Source organism: Corapipo altera, unplaced genomic scaffold (genome assembly GCF_003945725.1).
Source record: "Corapipo altera isolate COAL_440 unplaced genomic scaffold, ASM394572v1 1b, whole genome shotgun sequence".
Taxonomy (NCBI): Eukaryota; Metazoa; Chordata; class Aves; order Passeriformes; family Pipridae; genus Corapipo; species Corapipo altera.
Window position 1 is genome coordinate 16839213 of NW_020884881.1, and position 19082 is coordinate 16858294.

The following is a 19082-nucleotide window of genomic DNA, read 5'->3' on the forward strand; positions in this document are numbered from 1 at the left end:
TGTCACACGGTGCCCACATGATAGGCCATCAGCTTTGACATGACCAAAAGTTGGGGCAAGAAGTCCCACTTGGGACAGCAGTGAAGCAGGAATCAATGTTCCAGTCCAACATAGAGTTCTATATAATTGTACTGCCTTTAACTCAATGAGAAGTTAAGGTACTTTTAGAAGTTTAAAACAAACTACATGAACTAATCCTAGAGCGACCAATCTCTCTCCATTTCCTAGGAAGAAAGTCAAGAGTGATGAGTTCAGATCCAAATGTCTCAAGTCAGGTGAGATGAATCCCACCTTCAGGGCGTAAAATGAGGAAGGATTAAGCCTCTAATGACTACAATGAATTCATAGAAATTGTGAAATGCCTTTTACTTATCCGTATGTTCCAGCCACAGTGAGGAAAATATTCACACTGTGGGCAACCCTGATAAATCTCCTTTCAGAAGTGGTAGAGGTACCTCTCCATGGCACAGGTTACCACCATCTCCTATGACAATCCATAGCATGTCATAATTTCAAAGCAGTTAGCATACAGCATGTTTTATACATTTGAAAATTATAAGCTGCTCTTACTCTCCTCAAAGCCCTTGACACAACTGCTGATATTATTAGTGGATAAGGACTTCTTAAGGCATCAAAGACTTTACTGCAGCCTAACTCCTCTTCTTTCCCACTTTGCAGTCAATTGGTTGCATTAACAAAAAAGAGAACCAGAGCATTTCTCAAAACATTTTCAGCACCATTTAAACTTGGGTCATCTTGTCTGCCTGTGACGGGCTGAACAAACTATCAGTCACATTTGTCAATCACTATTCCTGCTCCTTAAATGCAAGAGTCTAATTGAAGCAAAGAGGCAGCAATGAAGGTCTGATACTCACTTTCTGAGCACTGCAATTTCGTTCTCTATGCTGCTTTCCTTTCCCTTCAGTGCCTTCTTGGGAATGCACTTGACTGCAAAGAGTTTCCCACTTGCTCTCTCTTCAGCCAAAACAACTTCGGAGAACGCACCCCTGAAAGAAGAAAGGAAAAGCCATGGTTTAAAGTGGTGCTTTTTCTTTGAAAGCTGTTCACTGAAACACAACCATCAAATACAGTTCTGGTGTTTTTCGAAAGCTGCTCTTGTTAATCACAGCAATGGCATGACGAGCATCTTTCTTTGCCTTTACAAACATATGCAGACATTTACACTCAGACAAAACATTAAAGGCTTACCAAATACAACAACTTTATAAAAAAAGCATAGTCCACCAGAAATATAAGCAAAGCTTAAAAATGAGAAAGTACCATTTCTGCACACAGGGGCATGGACCACAGCCTGGCTGCTGACTAGGTGGATGATGTACTTTTCCCCTTTCCAAGATTTCTGGAGGTTTAATTCACCTAGAAGCACAAAGTCCCTAGGATTGAGATACACCACTGCCAAGAGTGCTCTTGGTTCCTCAGTCACCACAAGAGGTCAGGGCCCCCACTCTGGTCCTCCCTGGCAGCCCAGAGCATCTCCTCATGTTAGCTCAACCCTGACTCAGGCGGGGAAGCAGAGTCAGAATTTCTCTATGTATGCAGAGTTATTCCACAACACAAACTGATGTGTGTAACCACTAAAGCCAAAGAATTAGATTAAATCACAAATCCAAACGTTGGCCTTAATAGCAGCCTCCCTATGGTTACCCCAGAGAGGATTACACAAATAAAGAAACATCATCACAGCAGCCAGTTGCTAATTGCCAAGAGTGGGCAGTGCCTCTCCTTCATTAGGTTATTTCCTAACAGTGTATTGTTTCTTGCACTCTCAATGCTTCCTCCAAAGCATCTGGACCTGACTGAGAAGAGGCCAGGAAAATATTACAGTCAGTGCTACATACACATTTTTTGGTTCTTCGAGTTTTTCGAGCATTTGAGCATCACTCAGACACTGCTACTCTGGAATTTGCTGTGCTACATTAGGAACATTCTTATATTCTGGAAATTGTTACTGGTTTAGCAGCAAGGTACTGGGCAAGAGAGAGCATTGGCCTGACAAGAAACAGTAAATTTTTGTTCCTATTCACCAAAACCTCCTCCTGAAGCACCCACTTTGTCCAAGAGAGATCAGGTCCAAGGACTTATCTAACCCGATGACAACTGAAGGGTCAGGTTGAACAATATGGTCTAGTGGAAGGTGTGGTATTGTATTGAATTGCCCATTGCATGGTACCAAATCTTTAAAATTCCTTCCAACTCAAACCATATTTTGTTTCTACAAAATAAAAATGCTCTTTCTTTTATAATTCCCCTCATCAGCAGATTATTCTGTTCTCCTACATAGCTCTCTCTGATAAATTCTCAGGAGCATGCTGAGCAAACCCAACCACACTCCAACCTGCTCTTAAAAGTTTAATGTTTGATCACAGCCTCATTTTGCTACCACCAAGTTTCTCCGGCTTTCATTACCCACAACTTCTGCTTATCTAGATGTTTGTGGATAAATAAAAGCATTTCCTTTCCTGGCCAGCCTCCTCCTTTTTTGTCATGCACTTCGATGACACAACCAGGCGGCTGTGACCTCACCATCGGTTCCTGAGTTGCAAAAGAGCCAAATGAATCATTAAGCCTGTGGATAAGTGGATAAGCAAAAGGAAGAGACTGCTGCTTTGGAAAAAAAGTGCTTGCTTATCCAGAAATGCTTTTGCAGCCAGCAGTGATAGGGAAATAGTGATAGGAAGTTTAGGAATGTACGAAGAAAGACTTTTGCACGCTGTTACAGCAGATGTTTGACAGATTTTCTACACAGGGCAGTGAACCTCTGAACCAAGAACGTTTTGCATCATTTTTACTAAAAAGGACAGACTATGACCACATTTATGCCACTGAGTACTAGAATGATTCACTGTTTCCTGCTTTGAGTATAATCTACCACAGCACATCAGAGCATCATGGGCTCCAATTTAGGATCCACCCAAGTGATCCAAAGGGCTTGCACAAATAAACCACCCAAAGTGTTTTTAACGACCTGTTCTTTGGTTTCCTCTTATCAACAGTCCCAGTAACTTTATTTACCAAATGAAATTTTCATCCTGACCTTCATCCCTGGGACAGCCAGACCAGAACTGCGATAAAATCCTTTTGCTGGAAAGCCCTAAGACCTCTCAGCACTTACCAGTTTTGGTTACAAGATCAAAGCATTCTGAAACTCACAGTTTCAGTTATATTTCATGAACCCCTTAAGTCCCATCTGCTTAAGCTTTCAACACTGCATTTCACTCCACCTGTGTCTTGAACAAGCTTTTTGCCTTGAGTTAAATGCTGTGAGAAGCAGCATTTGCATACCAGTCCTTTACTGATCACACAGCTCTCCCAGTGTTTACGATATTATAAAAACACAGGGAGCTCCCATCTCAATCTGGATTTCATTGCTGTTTTCAGACAACAAAATGATGGAAGTCCCTTTATACCCCTCTATGTAAGAAAGCTAGCTTTGGGAAATTACTCTATTTTAGCTGGCTTCATCATTTTGCTGGATTTCTTTCTTTGCTTACCAGGACAGACATGGGTTTCATGGGCTGGAAAAAGCCTCTGTGAATTTAAATGAAATTTTTTTGGGAAGCTCTGAGATACCCATAAAACCCAATGCCATATCTCCTTAACAACCTTTCTCATTAAAGCATGAAATAAGCTGAAGCTCAGCTAAAATGTTTGCTCACGTGTCAACCCTGGGCACTGACAGGACACTATTTTACATTGATTTTTGTATGAGGCCATGGCATAAAATTGCTGGTGCTGGGAAGAGCCCCCGGGCAATGTAGGGGGAGAACTGGGGTGGATCTGCCAGGAAGGTAGGAGGGTGATTTGAGGAGGCAGATGTGACTTAGTCTGCACTATCCTGAGCACTGTTAATACTCCTGTGTTCACGGAGTGAGGGAGCAGGGCAAAGCAACAAATCAATGCACAAAATAAAGTGAAGTGCTGGAAGGAAAGAGAAGGGAGGGAACAGATGCAGACAGGGATCAAAGTGTTAAAGAGAGAATCAGATGCATAAGGCAAGAAGAAAGAAATGGTAGGAGGGAGCATCAGCAGGGGAAAGGCAGCAAAGACACTCTCGGAGTCTGCTGGAGTCAGGAAAGGGTCAACCGAATAGATGGGCAAGCAATTACTATCATTTCGAACTTGCAGCTGAATTCATCCACCCTTAATGGCTCAGTCCAGCCTCCACTAAACCCCTCTTGGCTCACATATGAATAGATAAATAACAGAGAAAGTCAGAAAGACAAGGCTGCTTGTTTTCTTGCTAACTGCAATGTATCCTACAGCAAATTCCCCACCTCCACAAAAAAGTTCCTCAGAACTACCAGCATGGCAGGCTTGCTAAAGAAGAAACTTTTTTCCTTAAAAAGAATTATTATGGCCTTTAAAATCATCATTAATGAAGGAATCTGTTTATCTCCAAGAATTTATTACAATTCTTTATTGAGGGTTAAAAATTAATTATGCACAAAATTCTGTAAAGAGGTTTGGGTTCTGAAAATATTGCATTTTACATGATCAATGTGACAGGACTTTTTGTTTCAAGGGCATGGCTTCCATTAAGCATCATCAAACAGTGTTACACAATAAAAAGGAAAAAAACCATAATATAGGAGATGTTGGGCAACCAGAATGCTACAGGTCTGCAGCTCAGAGAGGGCCCTGGATTAAAACCCCACCTCTCCTAGCAAGTACCACATGGTGTTTATAATGATGTGACGTTCCCAAGAACTGACCCATATGCCTGTATTTCCATTGTCATCACGCTGAGCCTAAAAGAGATTCATAAACCTTCTTGGTCAATCTTGCATTTTGAATCATGAGGTTTTATCCAAAATGTCATGCATGGAAAAACAGGATTTCTGTGAAGGACACAAGTAAACGAGGATTTTTTGATTCTGTGAAATACCAAGGAAGGTGTTTCTCTGTGAAAATTTTGGGGGGAGTTTTATTCTCTTCCTCCCCAAAAATATGGACCAAAAAGTATTTTCACAATCTCATGTAGATTTATGATTTTTTTAAATAGGGGAAAGAGGTTAATTGATTAAAACTTATGATTTTAAAGGTGTCTGCAACGGTTGGGATGTCCCATTCCTTTCAGATGGAAAAGACATAATTGCAACCTTTCCAACACGTCCAGGGACCCATTCTTTGCTTCTCTGAAGGGCTTCAAGATCCTTCAGGAACTTTCCTTGTCCTGCCTGGAGATTATAGTAAACAAATAAAAAAGTATCATGGTTTTGAGGAAGTAGGACAGTGGTGGAAATGGGTAAATGAGAAACTTCTGCAAAATGAAACCACCTTTAGCTGCCAAAATACTTGTGCGGCAACAACCTATTTCTGAAAGCTTTGACCATATTATCATTTACCCCAGAGGAACTACTCTTTTCACACTTCTAATTAAGCCATGGAATAATTTTATGATTTAGATAATTTCTATATGAATTAGGAACAATGCAAGAAATAAAAGAGGTTAAAGGACTTGATGGGTGACATTGAGATAATGGCCAGTTCTAGAGGGTACTTAAGATGTTCTGACTTCTCACCCCTTTGCACACACCTGGACCATGCAGTATCCTATGGGATGACAATCTTTTATAGTTTCAGTTAATTTAAATTATTTCTCATTCAGTTACTTGATCTAGATTTAAAAATTAGAATTTCAAGATTAACACTGGAATATGAATGGGATTCATACTCAAACAGACTGGCTTTTCTATGAGAAAGCAATGGCAGCAAGGCTAGGCTATCCAGCAGACCAAAGCAAAATAAAGAACAAATAACTTTCTCCTTCTTCTGTTTGAACTACAGTTTAGTATGAACACTGAAATACAATGGACAGCACATACTGTGACAGCAAATCTGTTCTCATTCAACAAAAAAATTGCTGTCACAAAAATACTGACAAAATGAAGATGAAGAGTTGATGGGGGGGACAAAACTTCATTTTTCCCATTCGACTTCCATGTTGAGCAGTTTTCCACTGCATTAGCAGGTGTTCTGTCACACTAAATCAACAGACATAGCCAGGAAACAGATTTCACATCTTCAGGCCACACATAGCTAACGTTCTTAATTAGGATACAGTTGGCTTTCCATGTGTACTTTGCCCCAGCCAAACCATGGAAAAAAAAGTAGTGAACACTCATCATCTGAAAAATATACCAAGTCCACCGTGAAGATCATCCTGAGACAGGAGACTGAGTAAAAGCGAGACCAACAAAATTAAAGGTAATTTTCGTAGTGAAGCTTTGGCAACCACACTCAAATTCTGCTCCTTGACTCCACAGAGAAAGGTGACTTTGCACTGCACCACAAACAGAGGCAAGTATGTAAGAAAAAAAAAAATCTTCAATTTCATTTTCAGATCTGTGGGATGAGCTCAGGCTATTTTTTTTTTTTTTTTAATTTTCTACTCAGTTGTTTCTGTACACACCTCCTCACTATCCTCACACATGATCCAGGCACAACCCAGCAAAAACCCAAACTAAAGCTGAAAATAAAGTTTTTCATTCCAAAATCACATCCATCAATGACAATATTGTATTGGCAATAGCTGCATGGAAATGAATTTACAATGTAATTTTCAATAGCTCAGTGATGTCTGAGTGGAAATTTAACAAAATCAAAGTGTGAAGAGTGCTTTTAGAGAGCCAGGAGGAAAGGAAAAGGGTTTGAGGACTGTCACACATGGTACAGAACCCAGATATCCCTACACATTCCCAAGAACTGGATATAAATTTATGGGAAAAAAACCACGGTGACTAATCTGGTTGCAGCCATCCATTCTTCAGAGCACAAATGCTTTTTCTAGCTATTTTCATTCATCAAACACACAGTTCCAGCCCTGCAGCCCCTTCTATGGCAATGCTTTCCCTGCCTGGGCAAGAGCACAGCAACTGGGATCACTGTATTAACACTGGTATTTTTAGCCTCACTACTCATTTAACTTCCACTAAGCCACCCAGCCACAATTGGAAATGCTGTTTCCTACCTTGGGGCCCAGTGAGTGTCTGCTCACCACACAGCCCTGCCCTGGGCTGTGTCTGACCCTGGTTCCCCTCTCCAGGGCTGATCCTGATCACCACCCAAAGGGATGACCCCATGGAGATGCCTGATGCCTGGGGGTGGGGCTACTATTACCCTATTACTGATGATAAACAGCACTTCCCACTGTGCCAAAATGCTGTTGCTGTAGCCTGATGGACACTCAAATGATGGCAAGGGGGAAAAGTACCCTTTTCTGGGTGTTCCTGTAGCAAGGAGCTTCTTTCTGGAGCACTGACATGTCTCTCTCTGCCCTGAGCCACTGCCCCATGGCAATACCCTCAGCATTTTGTCCAAGTGAGGTTACATTAAAACCACTGGGGTCCTTCAATGACCACACACTTCCCCACAATGTGAGAGGACTCTGGGAGTCACCGTGCCGAGGAATGGGCAGCACATCCCCAACTCCAGACTCATCTTTCCAGTCACTTTGTTGCTCCCCCTTTAACACAATTTTTGGGACAAAGTAACCACAGCAGTACCAAAATCTCTGCTGGGATTTATAACCATGACCATTACAGAGACACCCCACGATATCATGCTGCAGGTAGAGCTTCTTCTCTCCCCTCCTTATAAACGAATTTGGTTTCCTCCCACCATTGCAGGGTGACTTGTTGAGAGAGAATGAGCAGCACAAAGCTTTCAGTCTCTGAAAGTTTTTCTATTTGTTTGGATTTAACTTCCATTTCCTTGGGAACTATTATCTACAATTACAACAGCTTAGTGTTTTGACAGTTTTTGTCACCAGAGTCAGCTGCAAGAATTTTAATGACAATTTGAGGCTCATAATTTATTTCGGTTTAGCTGCTCAGTATTTTATAATCTCAGGGGGAGGAAAGAAAACAACAACAACAAAAAAAAAGACCCCATCAAAAGAACTAGAATTAAGATTGGAACTCCATGTCAGCTACTTAAAGGAAAGCTACTCAGAGGAGAGATACTTCTATGAAGTCAGAAAACAACAAAAAAGTAGCACATCTTAAAGCATGAATTTATAACAATATAGTCAAGGTGGTTTCCTCCTCAACTCTGCCTCTTCCCCTGGACCACCTTCATCAGAACACAACCACATCCTTAATGAGCAACAGTCATTTTCATTCAAGGAAAAATTGCTGGAAGCTATTTAAACCATTCTGTAGTTGAAATTAGTTTACTCCAGTATGAATTTCAAGGTCACAGCAGGGCATGGCACACACCCCTAGCATGCCTTATCACTGAGGAACTCCCTTCCCTTCCTTCAAACATGATGCTGAGAGGCATGAGCAAAGGCACTGCTCCCTTGCACCCTGAACACCTCTCCCTGCCCACCACCACGAGCCAGCTCAGCTCCAGCTTTAAGGGCCAGTAGGGAAATGCCAATTTGAGACCTGTGTTGTAATGCAGGCAGGAGAGCAGAGCACTGCTGGGATGGCTCCCAGCCACGCGGATGGGAATTCCCACGGTGCTTGGGACACTCCAACACACACTCCAGGCACCAAAGCACATGATCAAGGAGACTACCAGGCAAGAAAAGCCATCATATGCAGAGCAGAATGAGGCACACGGGCTTCAATGCCATAAAACTTGGATTCAAAGATGAATGAACCACACAAAGCACAGAAATTAAGCCAAAAAGGAAAGCTTCTGAAGAACCTCTTCCCCTTCTGAGATGCACTAATTTGTTTTAGCTGCCTGATGTATGCTAATTTAATAGGATGCTATGCAGTCTGTTCTGAGACAGTGATGCATGGATGCTAAAAAGGGAAACTGGCCCAGCTCAGATCCCCAGTCATGTTTGTTATTGTGATCCTCTTCTTTCCTGAACTGTTTGCTCCTTTCTGATTAATCCTGACCCCTATCAGAAAGGGAAGTATTGTCTTTAGAAGCCTATTACATTTATATTACATTGTCTGTGGCAGTCACAGTAGAGCTATACAGAATTAAAAGCAAAACTGCAGTTCTCTGTGCTGAGAACTTCCTTCCATTATATACTTGACAAATGAGATGTTAAGCAGGTTTTTTCTCTCCACTGATGATCACTTTCTTTCCAAAGTGAATATTTAAGCACCTTTTTTCCGCTTTCATTTTTTAAGTCAAAAGGAGCTCATTGTCTCCCAGGGTTTATCTGATGGCAGCATTCTCACAAGAAAATAACCTTTTTTTCTTCTAATAATGACCTCAAACCTTTCTTGAGGCAGAAGTGATCTCCATAATTATTTTTTTTCAAAGCATTTCCCTATTCTGACACTGATAAATGCAGGTCTATTATTTCTGGAGATCTTATCTGGACGTATAAAGCAGATTACACCAATTTGAAAAAGCATGTTTCTTCTTCTTCTTCCACATGGAAACTTAAGAAAAGATCTGGCACACCGTGGCATTCTCCAAGATTTTGCCTGGAACAATTTTTATGTTCCTTCTAAAGAGTTCTTTAATGAAGACGGAACTAGCCCCTGCCTAAATGTTAAATAGTTTTGCAGTTGTGTCTAAATCATGGCAAATTTTCATTTAGCCAGGAATTTTTGTCTGAAGGTGTCTGGACCTCCACAGATCCAAGTTGCAAAAGTCTGCACAGCACCTCATTCATTTGGATGGCATTTATATCTCTATAAAATAAAGCCACAGTATCAGTGCTGGTAGTCTTCTTCCTCAGTGGTGACAGGCAAAGAATTGTATCACTTGACCTGTGACTTTCAAACACCAACCCCATCTTTCATGAGCTGTTCTGGCTACACTACAGATGAGAGACTTGAGTAACAGGAACTAAATGAATCAATATGACACCGGGGGACATCGTTTAGTGGTGAGAATGGCAGCATTAGGTTAATGGTTGGACTCAATGACCTTAGAGGTCTTTTCCCACCTTAACAATTCTGTGATTTTTCTTATGTAATTACTTAAAAGCTGGGAGCTTTGCATGATCTAGAAGCGTCCATTCCTGTTGTACTCTGAGAAGCATCTCCAACAGATGCTTACATCACATCCAAAAATATATTGAGGACAGCCCACTATGACTCTGTAGGATCCTTAAACCCTGTCAATCAAAAATTCTCCATTCCATTTGCTGCATGACTCTGGTCAAAGAGACTATCTGAGATGCCCAGACATTAGTGTGGATGATCACAGTACAGTTCCTGCCTATTCTAAGAACAAATTTAGATTAAATAACCAGACCATGAAATCAAGGCACATCTCCTAGGATCCGCCTTTTCCAGTTTAATCCTTTAGACCAGATGTACAGCACTAGTCAGGAAGCACTTCCATGAATGTGATGAGCAGCCACCAAAAGAGGAGGCCACAGGGTCCAGAGCTGTCACAAGCACAGCTGAACAACTCCCATTGTGTAAGAGCCCTTCTGTGCCTCTGTGAAACTCTAATTGGCTTGTTAGCATCCTGTTGTCTCAGCCAGACAGCCAGTTCTGCATATTCATCTTAAATATCTGGACTACAAATTACGTGTATTTTTTATCTTTGCCCACTCCAAGTCATAGTTTAGAACTAAAAAAAAAAAAAAATAAGAAAGAGAGAGAAACAATTCAGTACGATGGAATATAAATTACTTTGCAGCTCAGAACTTAGCTCTGGTAGGAAAAGGCACTGCAGGATATACAGAGCTCCATCTGCAGTCTTACTTTCAATGGCTACCTCTCAAAATACTAGAAGAGTATTTGCTTTTGTACTCTCCAGCCTCTTCACTCACGTGTCCGCATGCAGCTTCATATCTGAGCTGAGGTACATAAGAAACCTTAGCAAACTTATTTGCCTAGCAACTGGTAAGCTTGATAGTAAACCATGCTGGCAAAGCTTGTTTCAGCGTAACTGCACACAAAGTTATGAGGGACTTTGAAACTCACAGATACTTCTGCAAAAAGAATTGCCACACACTATCCACATGTGCAAGCCTCAGTCGTTCTCACTCAAAAAAGTCATTGCAAAAAGGGTTTTCCTTTCAGCTTCTGTTGATGAGGAATTTCTGTGTTGCTCCATATTTAAGGTGCTGTGTTGAGACTACTGAAGTTAATTGCAGAACAGATTCAGCACCAGCACAACTCTCCTCCCATGAACTCATTGTCTTGAGCCTCCACACTGCTCTGAAGGGACATTCATTGATGTCACAGAGTTATACAGTAATTGGCCAAAATGAAACTCCCCAGGAGATGTGAGGAATCAGAAGTTGCATCAGCTTCCATCCAAACCATGCCCAGCCCAGGCATTTATTTGGATGAAGGAGGAAACCTACAAGGCCTGGCAACAGTAATCCTCTGGGTTTATCCCATGCTTTTAACAACAGAGGTCAGTGACCCATGCAGCAACCCTGTCCTCTGGGGATAGGAGTCATCCCTGCCTTCTGCTGCCTTTCCCATATAATGGTAGAAGACAGAATTATGAGGGAACGAGTCCTTTCAGCATCACAGATCTGCATGAAAGCAGCTGAGCATGTTAGAGAATTACAGCAGAGAAAATGTGCTGGTGTTTCCTGTATTTCATCTGAATGGAGGACAGATCTCCCTGCCCAAAGAGTTCAGTCTGGTCCATGGAAGCAACTGGTCATTGAGAAGGTCCATGGAAGACATCAGCAGTGAGACAAACATCAGTATCTCTGTCACATTATCCATAAAAAGTCTTCAGATTCCTAGTTCAATAGCAAGTGGTTTAGTCTACACAGAAAAGAATCACTTATGTATTTACCAACTCTGCTGTTGAGGAGATGAAGAGTGAAGACCTCCAGATCTGCCTGGGCAAGCTTCTGCTACTGAGCTTCATCTAACTCACCAGAGCCATGATAGACTCTCAACTGCCCACAGCTCCAGCACATAGTAAAACACATGGCAGAGCCAGGCTACTCATGCCTCAGTCTTCACCTCCCATTCTCCAGTCAGCAACAGCACAGGGGCAACCATCTCAGTGCCTCAACCAGCTCATGAACACCAACCAAAGCCAACTGCTGCATAAGGGATGTCCTTCTGTGTTGGAAAACTTCACCAGAAACAACCTGACAGCCACGCCGATTCCCTTTGTCTGAAATGTAATCACAGTACATTATAGTCTCATAATACAATGCCGAGTTTCCTAGGAGATGACTGCCACGTGCCCTGCCTACCTTAAAAAATGAAATTTCTCAGAACTGATTTCCATCTTGGGTTGACATGCTACACACACACTGACATTGCCACCACTGTGCTTCTCAGCCTCCATGTGGGTCTAGATAACCCAACCCAGGCCTGGGAAGCAGTGATGAGAGGCACTGCTACATGCCCCACGAGTTATGAGGGTGGGAAGAGGGGAACGCAGCTCTTCAAACCTGACAGCAATAATTCCTGTGTTTCTTTGGAAGCTGTTGCGTAATTTCACGAACAAAAAGGAAGTAGCATAATATCCTCCCAGGTGACATGTACCCCAGAAGCTTAAAGCACCCCAAAAGGATTGTAGGAGAACACTGGCAGAGAGACAAGGAACAGCAGGATTGCAGGAATCTCTTCCAATGCACTGTGAAGGTTATCTGAGAGTCAGTTCCCAAAAATACTGCAAACAACAGGCCACTGGCAGTGAGCTGAGGAGCCAAGCTGTGCATGGTCCAGCTGGTAAAAGCTGCCACAGGTTGTGTGTGGTACAGATGTGCTGTGGTTGGTACACCAGCCCACAGAAGAGATGGGCTGCAGAGTATTCAGAACAGGTTAAAAGTGGATTAAAGAAGAAAAGCTAAAAAAAATTCCAGAAACCTGGCTTTTTTCGGAGCTTCCATTTATTGTCATTGAAAGGGCTTGGAGGGGAGGATGAGTTGGACACTTGATGCTGACAGCAAGTGCATAATTTGATCCCTGGGATTTAGGAATAGATCAAAATGAGACAGCATCTCTCCCCACCATGATCAGATGGGGAGGTTCACCATGAAGAAATAACCTTTGAGTCCATTAAAACATGACAGGTTAAAAGGATGTATGTAGAACTGTTAGAGTAGCAAAAAAAACATAGTATTTCATTGGAGTAAACAGTTTTGCTTTCTGCAAAGGGTAAAGAATCTAATTTTATTTGAAACTTTATGCTCTTTTTGAAACAAAGCTCTTTTCCCATTAAAATGTTTCCATTTCTAGATTAAGGAAAACTCATTCCAAACAAATAGAGACTTTAGGTTCCTGAAATGTAAACTCACGTGGTGTGTTCATGAAGCGTATCCTTTTTACCTGGTTAAAGGAAGACATGAAGAAAGCAAAGAAGGCTTAACAGAAGCAACAGGGTTTCCCCAACCCAGGGTCCTTTCTTTAGTAATAGCCATTAACAGTTATTTAAAGAAAGAGCATTAAGAAACAAACCTTAAGTAGTATATGACTTCCTCTCACCCTGTTTATCTCTCCAGCCTCCAGCAGTCAGTGATGTAGAAAAGGGATCTCTATTCAAGACACAGTTGCACTGACCCATCGTGTTTTAGGTACTTGTCATCTAGTAATCTGAGTAATTCAGGTACTTGTCTAGTAATCTGTGTAATTCATTTTCTCCAACCCATTTACACTTTAAATTTCAGTCACCTGTGGAATTAAGCTCCACTAAGAACAAATCATATGAGAGTGTTCTTCTTTGTTCATTTTAAATGTGATGCTCTATAATTTCTTTCCATAAATCTCTAGTGAAACACATTTTAAACACGTTAAGTAACCAGCTGTTTTCCCATGTCACATAATGGGTTTTAATCACAAATATAGTGAATGGGTTTTAAACCAGTACTAGAGAGTGGGGCTAGAAACAATCAGCAAAAGGAGTCTGCAAGAACGGGATTCCCCTTCACTCTTCATGGCAAGAAACTCTCAACCTACAGTAGGATATACATGAGACAAAACCAGAATTCTTAGGAAAGGATGTATAACCTCTTACACTGTACTAAATCTTCAGTGTCATGTTTAATTTTGAAAGAATAATTATAAAAAATTAGCAAAGTTGTTAAACAAGAAGTGAGAATGTCCTGGGAGACAGAACCAGGAGAGTGAAAACTTGCAGGAGGCACAAGCACTGTTTAAAAACATCAGTGTTTGAAACACAGAGTAAATATATATCCCAGGTATAACTCCAAAATCAGAGAAGTCTGGCAGGCCAGGCAGCTGAGCAAGAGAAAATATGAGAAGCAAGACAGCATCCTCAAAATCATAAGTTTTGTGTCCAAATGAGGGAACAAAAATGGATTTTAAGTTCTAGTGGCTAAAATACGAAACTTCAAAGGGCAAGGGAAAGCATCTGAAGAACAGTTGCACCAGGCAGGGAAGTCAGTAAGACTATTTTGCACATATCAGAAGCCAGACACGTGTCAAACCACTGATGGACCAGGAAGCAACCAAGTATAGAAGCAGCATGAATAAACCCATGTGATGACTATAGCAAAAAAATACTTTTTTTTTTTGCATTTGTGCTCATTGTAGGGAGGTTTGGGGAGGTTCTTACTTTGGAAACCTTCTTTACAAGGTTGGTAGAAAGGGTTATAGCCTGGACTACCCCATTCTATGGGAACATCAGCATGAAATTACTGGAACTCTAAACATAGACTGGAGTTGCCCCCTTAAAGTTTATAGGCACCCAAAAATTAGAAGGTGGTTAACCTGGCGTAACTTTTAAAAAGGAATTCAAAGGAATAATTCAGGAGTTATAGAGAGCTCCAGATAAGTAAAACTGACAGTCAGTAAAAACTATAATGAAGCATATACCTCTGGTCAAAGATATATTATTGAACACATGAAAGAATCTGATAGATTCTGAAGAGCTAATATAGTTTTAAGAAGGAAATCCAGGCTTCAAAACGCTTCATCCAGCTTCTTTCCATAGGACACAGTGGGCATTAACAAGGATTCAGAAAACAACTGGATAATTACTGATGACAAAATTCATCCCAGATCACTAAAGGTACCATCTGAGTCTCAGAAAATGCCTGCACACATCTCACTGAATGCTAGAGGACCACTCACAGTATTCTAATTACATTATTGGTAAGTGCTGACCTATACATTCCTTCCCAGACATCTGGCATTGTCTGCAGGGACAGAGCACTGGATGAGCTGCATTTTTGGTCTGACCCAGTACAGCTGTTCTTATGGTCCATTAATGCAGCAGAGCAGCAGCTCATGGGAAAAAGTGGGCATGCAAAATGCATGGATAGTCAAGCAATCACTGAGACAGATAGGAACCTCTTTAGGGTTAACCCATGGCAAAAAGTGCATGTAAAATACTGTCTAACTCCAGCAAGTGCATTTTCACCTAAGTAACCCAGTCATACAGCAGTATATCAGACATATGGTAATAAAGACAACCTCTGACTTGAGAGCAATTAAACCAGCAGAGAATTACTACAAGATGTCCAGGGAAAACACAGTTTTGAAAGGTGCATCACAAATACATGGAGGAAAGAGCCTTTGTGATCTTCTTGGACTGATCTCTATGTAATAAATATAAGCCCTGCCTTCCTCTATTTTTGCTCTGAGTGATGGGCCTTTAATCACTCCTGCATTTAACAGTTGTCTCTTCCTTGTGGGATGAGAAGGCACCAATCAGTTAAATTAAAGTTCATATCCCAATACTTAGTTACAACATCTTGAATGGCATAAAACAATTTGCCTTTGCATCCCTTCACCTAGAATAGCCTAAACTCTCAAAATTTCTCATGCATTTGTCCTTACAACATCCTTATGGGATTAGGCAGTGCTGTCACATGTATGAATACGTGGGAACTAGGGCAAGGAAGGTCATAAAGCAGATTAACCCCAGGTCTCTTTAGTCCATCACCCACTACTGAACTGGAAGACTGTCTTCACGTGCTGCCAGATCACACACAGCCTTTACTCCCTTAGACCTTTTGCTTTAGCCCTCCTCCTGTATCACAGACTTCTGTCCTCACACATAAATCATCTGTGATAGGCTTAAAGCTTAGTTCTTCCCTAGAAAAGAGATTCACTGAAAAGCTGGCATCATTCTCTCCAATCTTGCCATGAAAATTTAAAAGATTAGAAGTGTTTCTTGCTTTCTAAATCACATGCTAAAGCTGCAGTAAACAAGCAGAATCATCAGCCCAATGAGTCGAACAGTAAACTTGTTTACTGGACCCCCATGTTTGGCACTGAACCTATTTTCCTAACTTTAGCAGTGTAAATACCCTTTGGTTGAGTTGCCACCAGAGTCTTTATAAAGAAGCAAATCTTTTCTCTTTGTTGACAAAAGCCTTGGAGTAGCACACACAAATGTTAGCAGGTGTTCATATTTAACTTGGTTCTGTGGGTTTTTTTAAGCCTGAGATGCATATAGTGATTGAGAATTACTGTTTATTCATTTCTGTGTAATAGGAGAAGCAGCATTTCATCTGTCTCATCCATATTTAATAGCTGCAGGCACAACAACCATGAAAGGTCTATTTTTCTCCCACTAGGGAAAATATTATTATTATTACTACTACCATGACTACGTCTATATTCTGAAATTATTCATCCCTGGCTTTCTATATTATTTCCATGTTATCCATGGGCCAGGTCCTTTCCTGGTTACCATGCTGATGAAGCTATACTGATTTATGGTACACTGAGTCACATCAGCTAAGGACAGAGTCAATTCAAAGCTGCTTGGCTATGTAAGCCAGATTGAATTTTGCTGCTCTATGAATGGGAAGGAACCCTTAAAAAGCTGCCCATTTGCTGCTCCTGTTTTTACCAGGAATGTTGTTTAGGGAGATATCTGCTGCCTTTTGGAGGTCCACTCCTCAGGATGAGCTCTAACACATCCATTTTCACACTTATCAACCCTGGCACACACACAGGGTAAATTGTAGGGCCAGAGACGGTCTCTGCTGCTGCTCCATATGTCATCTGTGCCTAGAGAATGCTCCTGCTCCCAAAATGGGTATTAAATATGAAGGATGGCACCTCATTTCTCCCCAGCATAGAAGGGCAGCTCAAGTTGTGTTCCAACAACTCTAACACAGCCCAGGCTGTGCATTGCCCTGTTAATTCCAAACCCAAAATGGGATGCAACTCCAATAAACCAGAGGCATCCCTCCAAGCATCACTCGGTAAATCACAACAGCCTGGACTAATAAATGGTCCAGAGGGTCATTTATCCAGTTAAGCAGAAACAGAGGAGGTATACTTGTGTAAGCAGTTTTTTCCCCTTCCCAGTGACAAGAGGACCTCTGTGAGCTCCAAGGAAACCTCTTCTTCCTCACCCAAGCCTGGAGAGCCTCCAGCACACCTAGCAAGCATGCAGTGCCCATTCCAACCAGAGAAAAAGTTAAGACATGAGTTTTTCTGGGTATCTGTTCCTGAGAAAAATGTTCCCTGATAGCATGCCATTAAAATGTTAATCATAAAACTGCTGAGGGCCCCATTCCCCAGGAGGTCACTCATCCAAACACAGCCAGTGTCAGCAGTCCCTGGCAGGCTACCACGAGGCAGTGTTTACCCAGCAAGAAACAAATTTCATGGATTCAACCCAGTCACGTGCCTAAAACCCCAGGAGCAGGGACCGGGATTGATCCCCCAGAAACAGCAGCTCTGCCAGGGAGCTTCACACAGGAGATTTGTCCTTCCTGGGCCAGGACGGACAAGTGCTGGCAGCACGAAGGTGAGACTGGAGCAGGCAGCAGCAGGAAGCCTTATGGCTCCAGAGTTTCCTATTTAGTCTTTACTCCAATTCAGGAAGGGAAAAATAACCACCCAATATCCCCCATAATTTTTTTTTTCAGTCTTATGTTCCTAAAGAAGCTAAAAAATCCCATGTTAAACACATTCAGGGGCTGAAGGTTATGATGAAAACAACAGCAATGCAGAGGATATATATACATGTATATATCATATATATATATTTATATGCACACATATATATATAAAAGAGACACACCTCCCTTTTCCTATTATTTGTAATTTGGAGATAGAACAAGATTGGGGGAGGAACACTCGTTACCCCCTTTCCTCTGCATGTGTAGTTCTCATTAGGACCAATTAGGATGATAATCACATCTGAAAGAAGGCTACAAGCCAACCCCTGTGATCAAAGCAGAAGTAAACACAACTCCAGTGAGCTCAGGGAGCATATGGTTTCCCCTACCAAGTTCTCCAAGCTTGTATCTGACTCAGTTCTACCTGAAAGCTCAGTCCTATGCAACATTATCTGGGAGAGCATCCCACCTGGGAGGAGACAAGGTGGTACCATGGGTCTTTAGGGACCCATGAACCTCTAACAGGTCTCAGCATGCAGGAGGAGATAAATTAATTGCTTTTTCCAGCGTTTTTTCCATACCTAGAATAAGGCTTCTAAGATTCCTACATTAAGAATCAATACACTGCTCAGAGTGATGTTAAAGACAAAATTTCATCTGAGTTCAATGAAAGCAGACCCAGCACTCAGCTCTCTAATGCTTTTTCCACCCTTCCTCCTCAGAGCAAACTGGTGAGTACAGTTTTAATGGGATCGTCTGGGTGAGTTTTCTGCACATTGGTGTTATTTCTGCCATTCCCATTTCTAATATCTGCGATGTCTTCCCCATCCCAGCTGCCTCCCAGGTGACTCCATGCAATTACTTTCCTAATTGTACCACAATGGTGCTCTCTGGGATGCTACACCGCTGTTTAATTTATAAATGTCAATTTGGAAGCACAATACAATGAGAAATTACCCACATCAGACACAGAGCAGTTCCCACTTATGAATAGGTAAGAAGGCAACAAAAATAATTAAGTACTTAACAAAGACAGAAGATGAGGGAATGCAGGTATCCCTTCAGTCCAGACCCTTCCAAATTTTACTGTTTAAATGTAAGGGGAGGGGTAGGTGAGTCGCAGGTTTAATATTGGGTATGACTTTGCACAGTCTGTGCCTGTTTGGGAACCCATTTCATACTTAAATCTCAATTAAACAGTAGGACTGCCTTGACATTTAAAAATCCAAACAAAACACTTCAAGTGCAGCTCTGTAAAAAGCATCTGTAAAAGCATCTTCTTATTCCACTGACTGTTCATTCTTTGCATCCTGAATAACATCCTCAGGATGGGAAAAATAAAAAATAAAAAAAAATTGGGATTTGTTGAGTTTTACCACCA

The 19082-nt window shown here is 41.5% G+C and overlaps 1 protein-coding gene across 3 annotated transcripts in view; it reads right to left on the reverse strand.

Moving 5' to 3' along the window:
* The window catches only part of CAMK1D (calcium/calmodulin dependent protein kinase ID), a 217813-nt gene that overhangs the window by 123596 nt on the left and 75135 nt on the right, over positions 1-19082 (reverse strand). For all 3 annotated transcript variants that reach the window (XM_027639744.1, XM_027639743.1, XM_027639742.1), the window contains exon 2: positions 876-1007. In XM_027639744.1, the coding sequence (XP_027495545.1) occupies positions 876-1007 (132 nt within the window). The remainder of the gene's footprint in view (positions 1-875; positions 1008-19082) is intronic.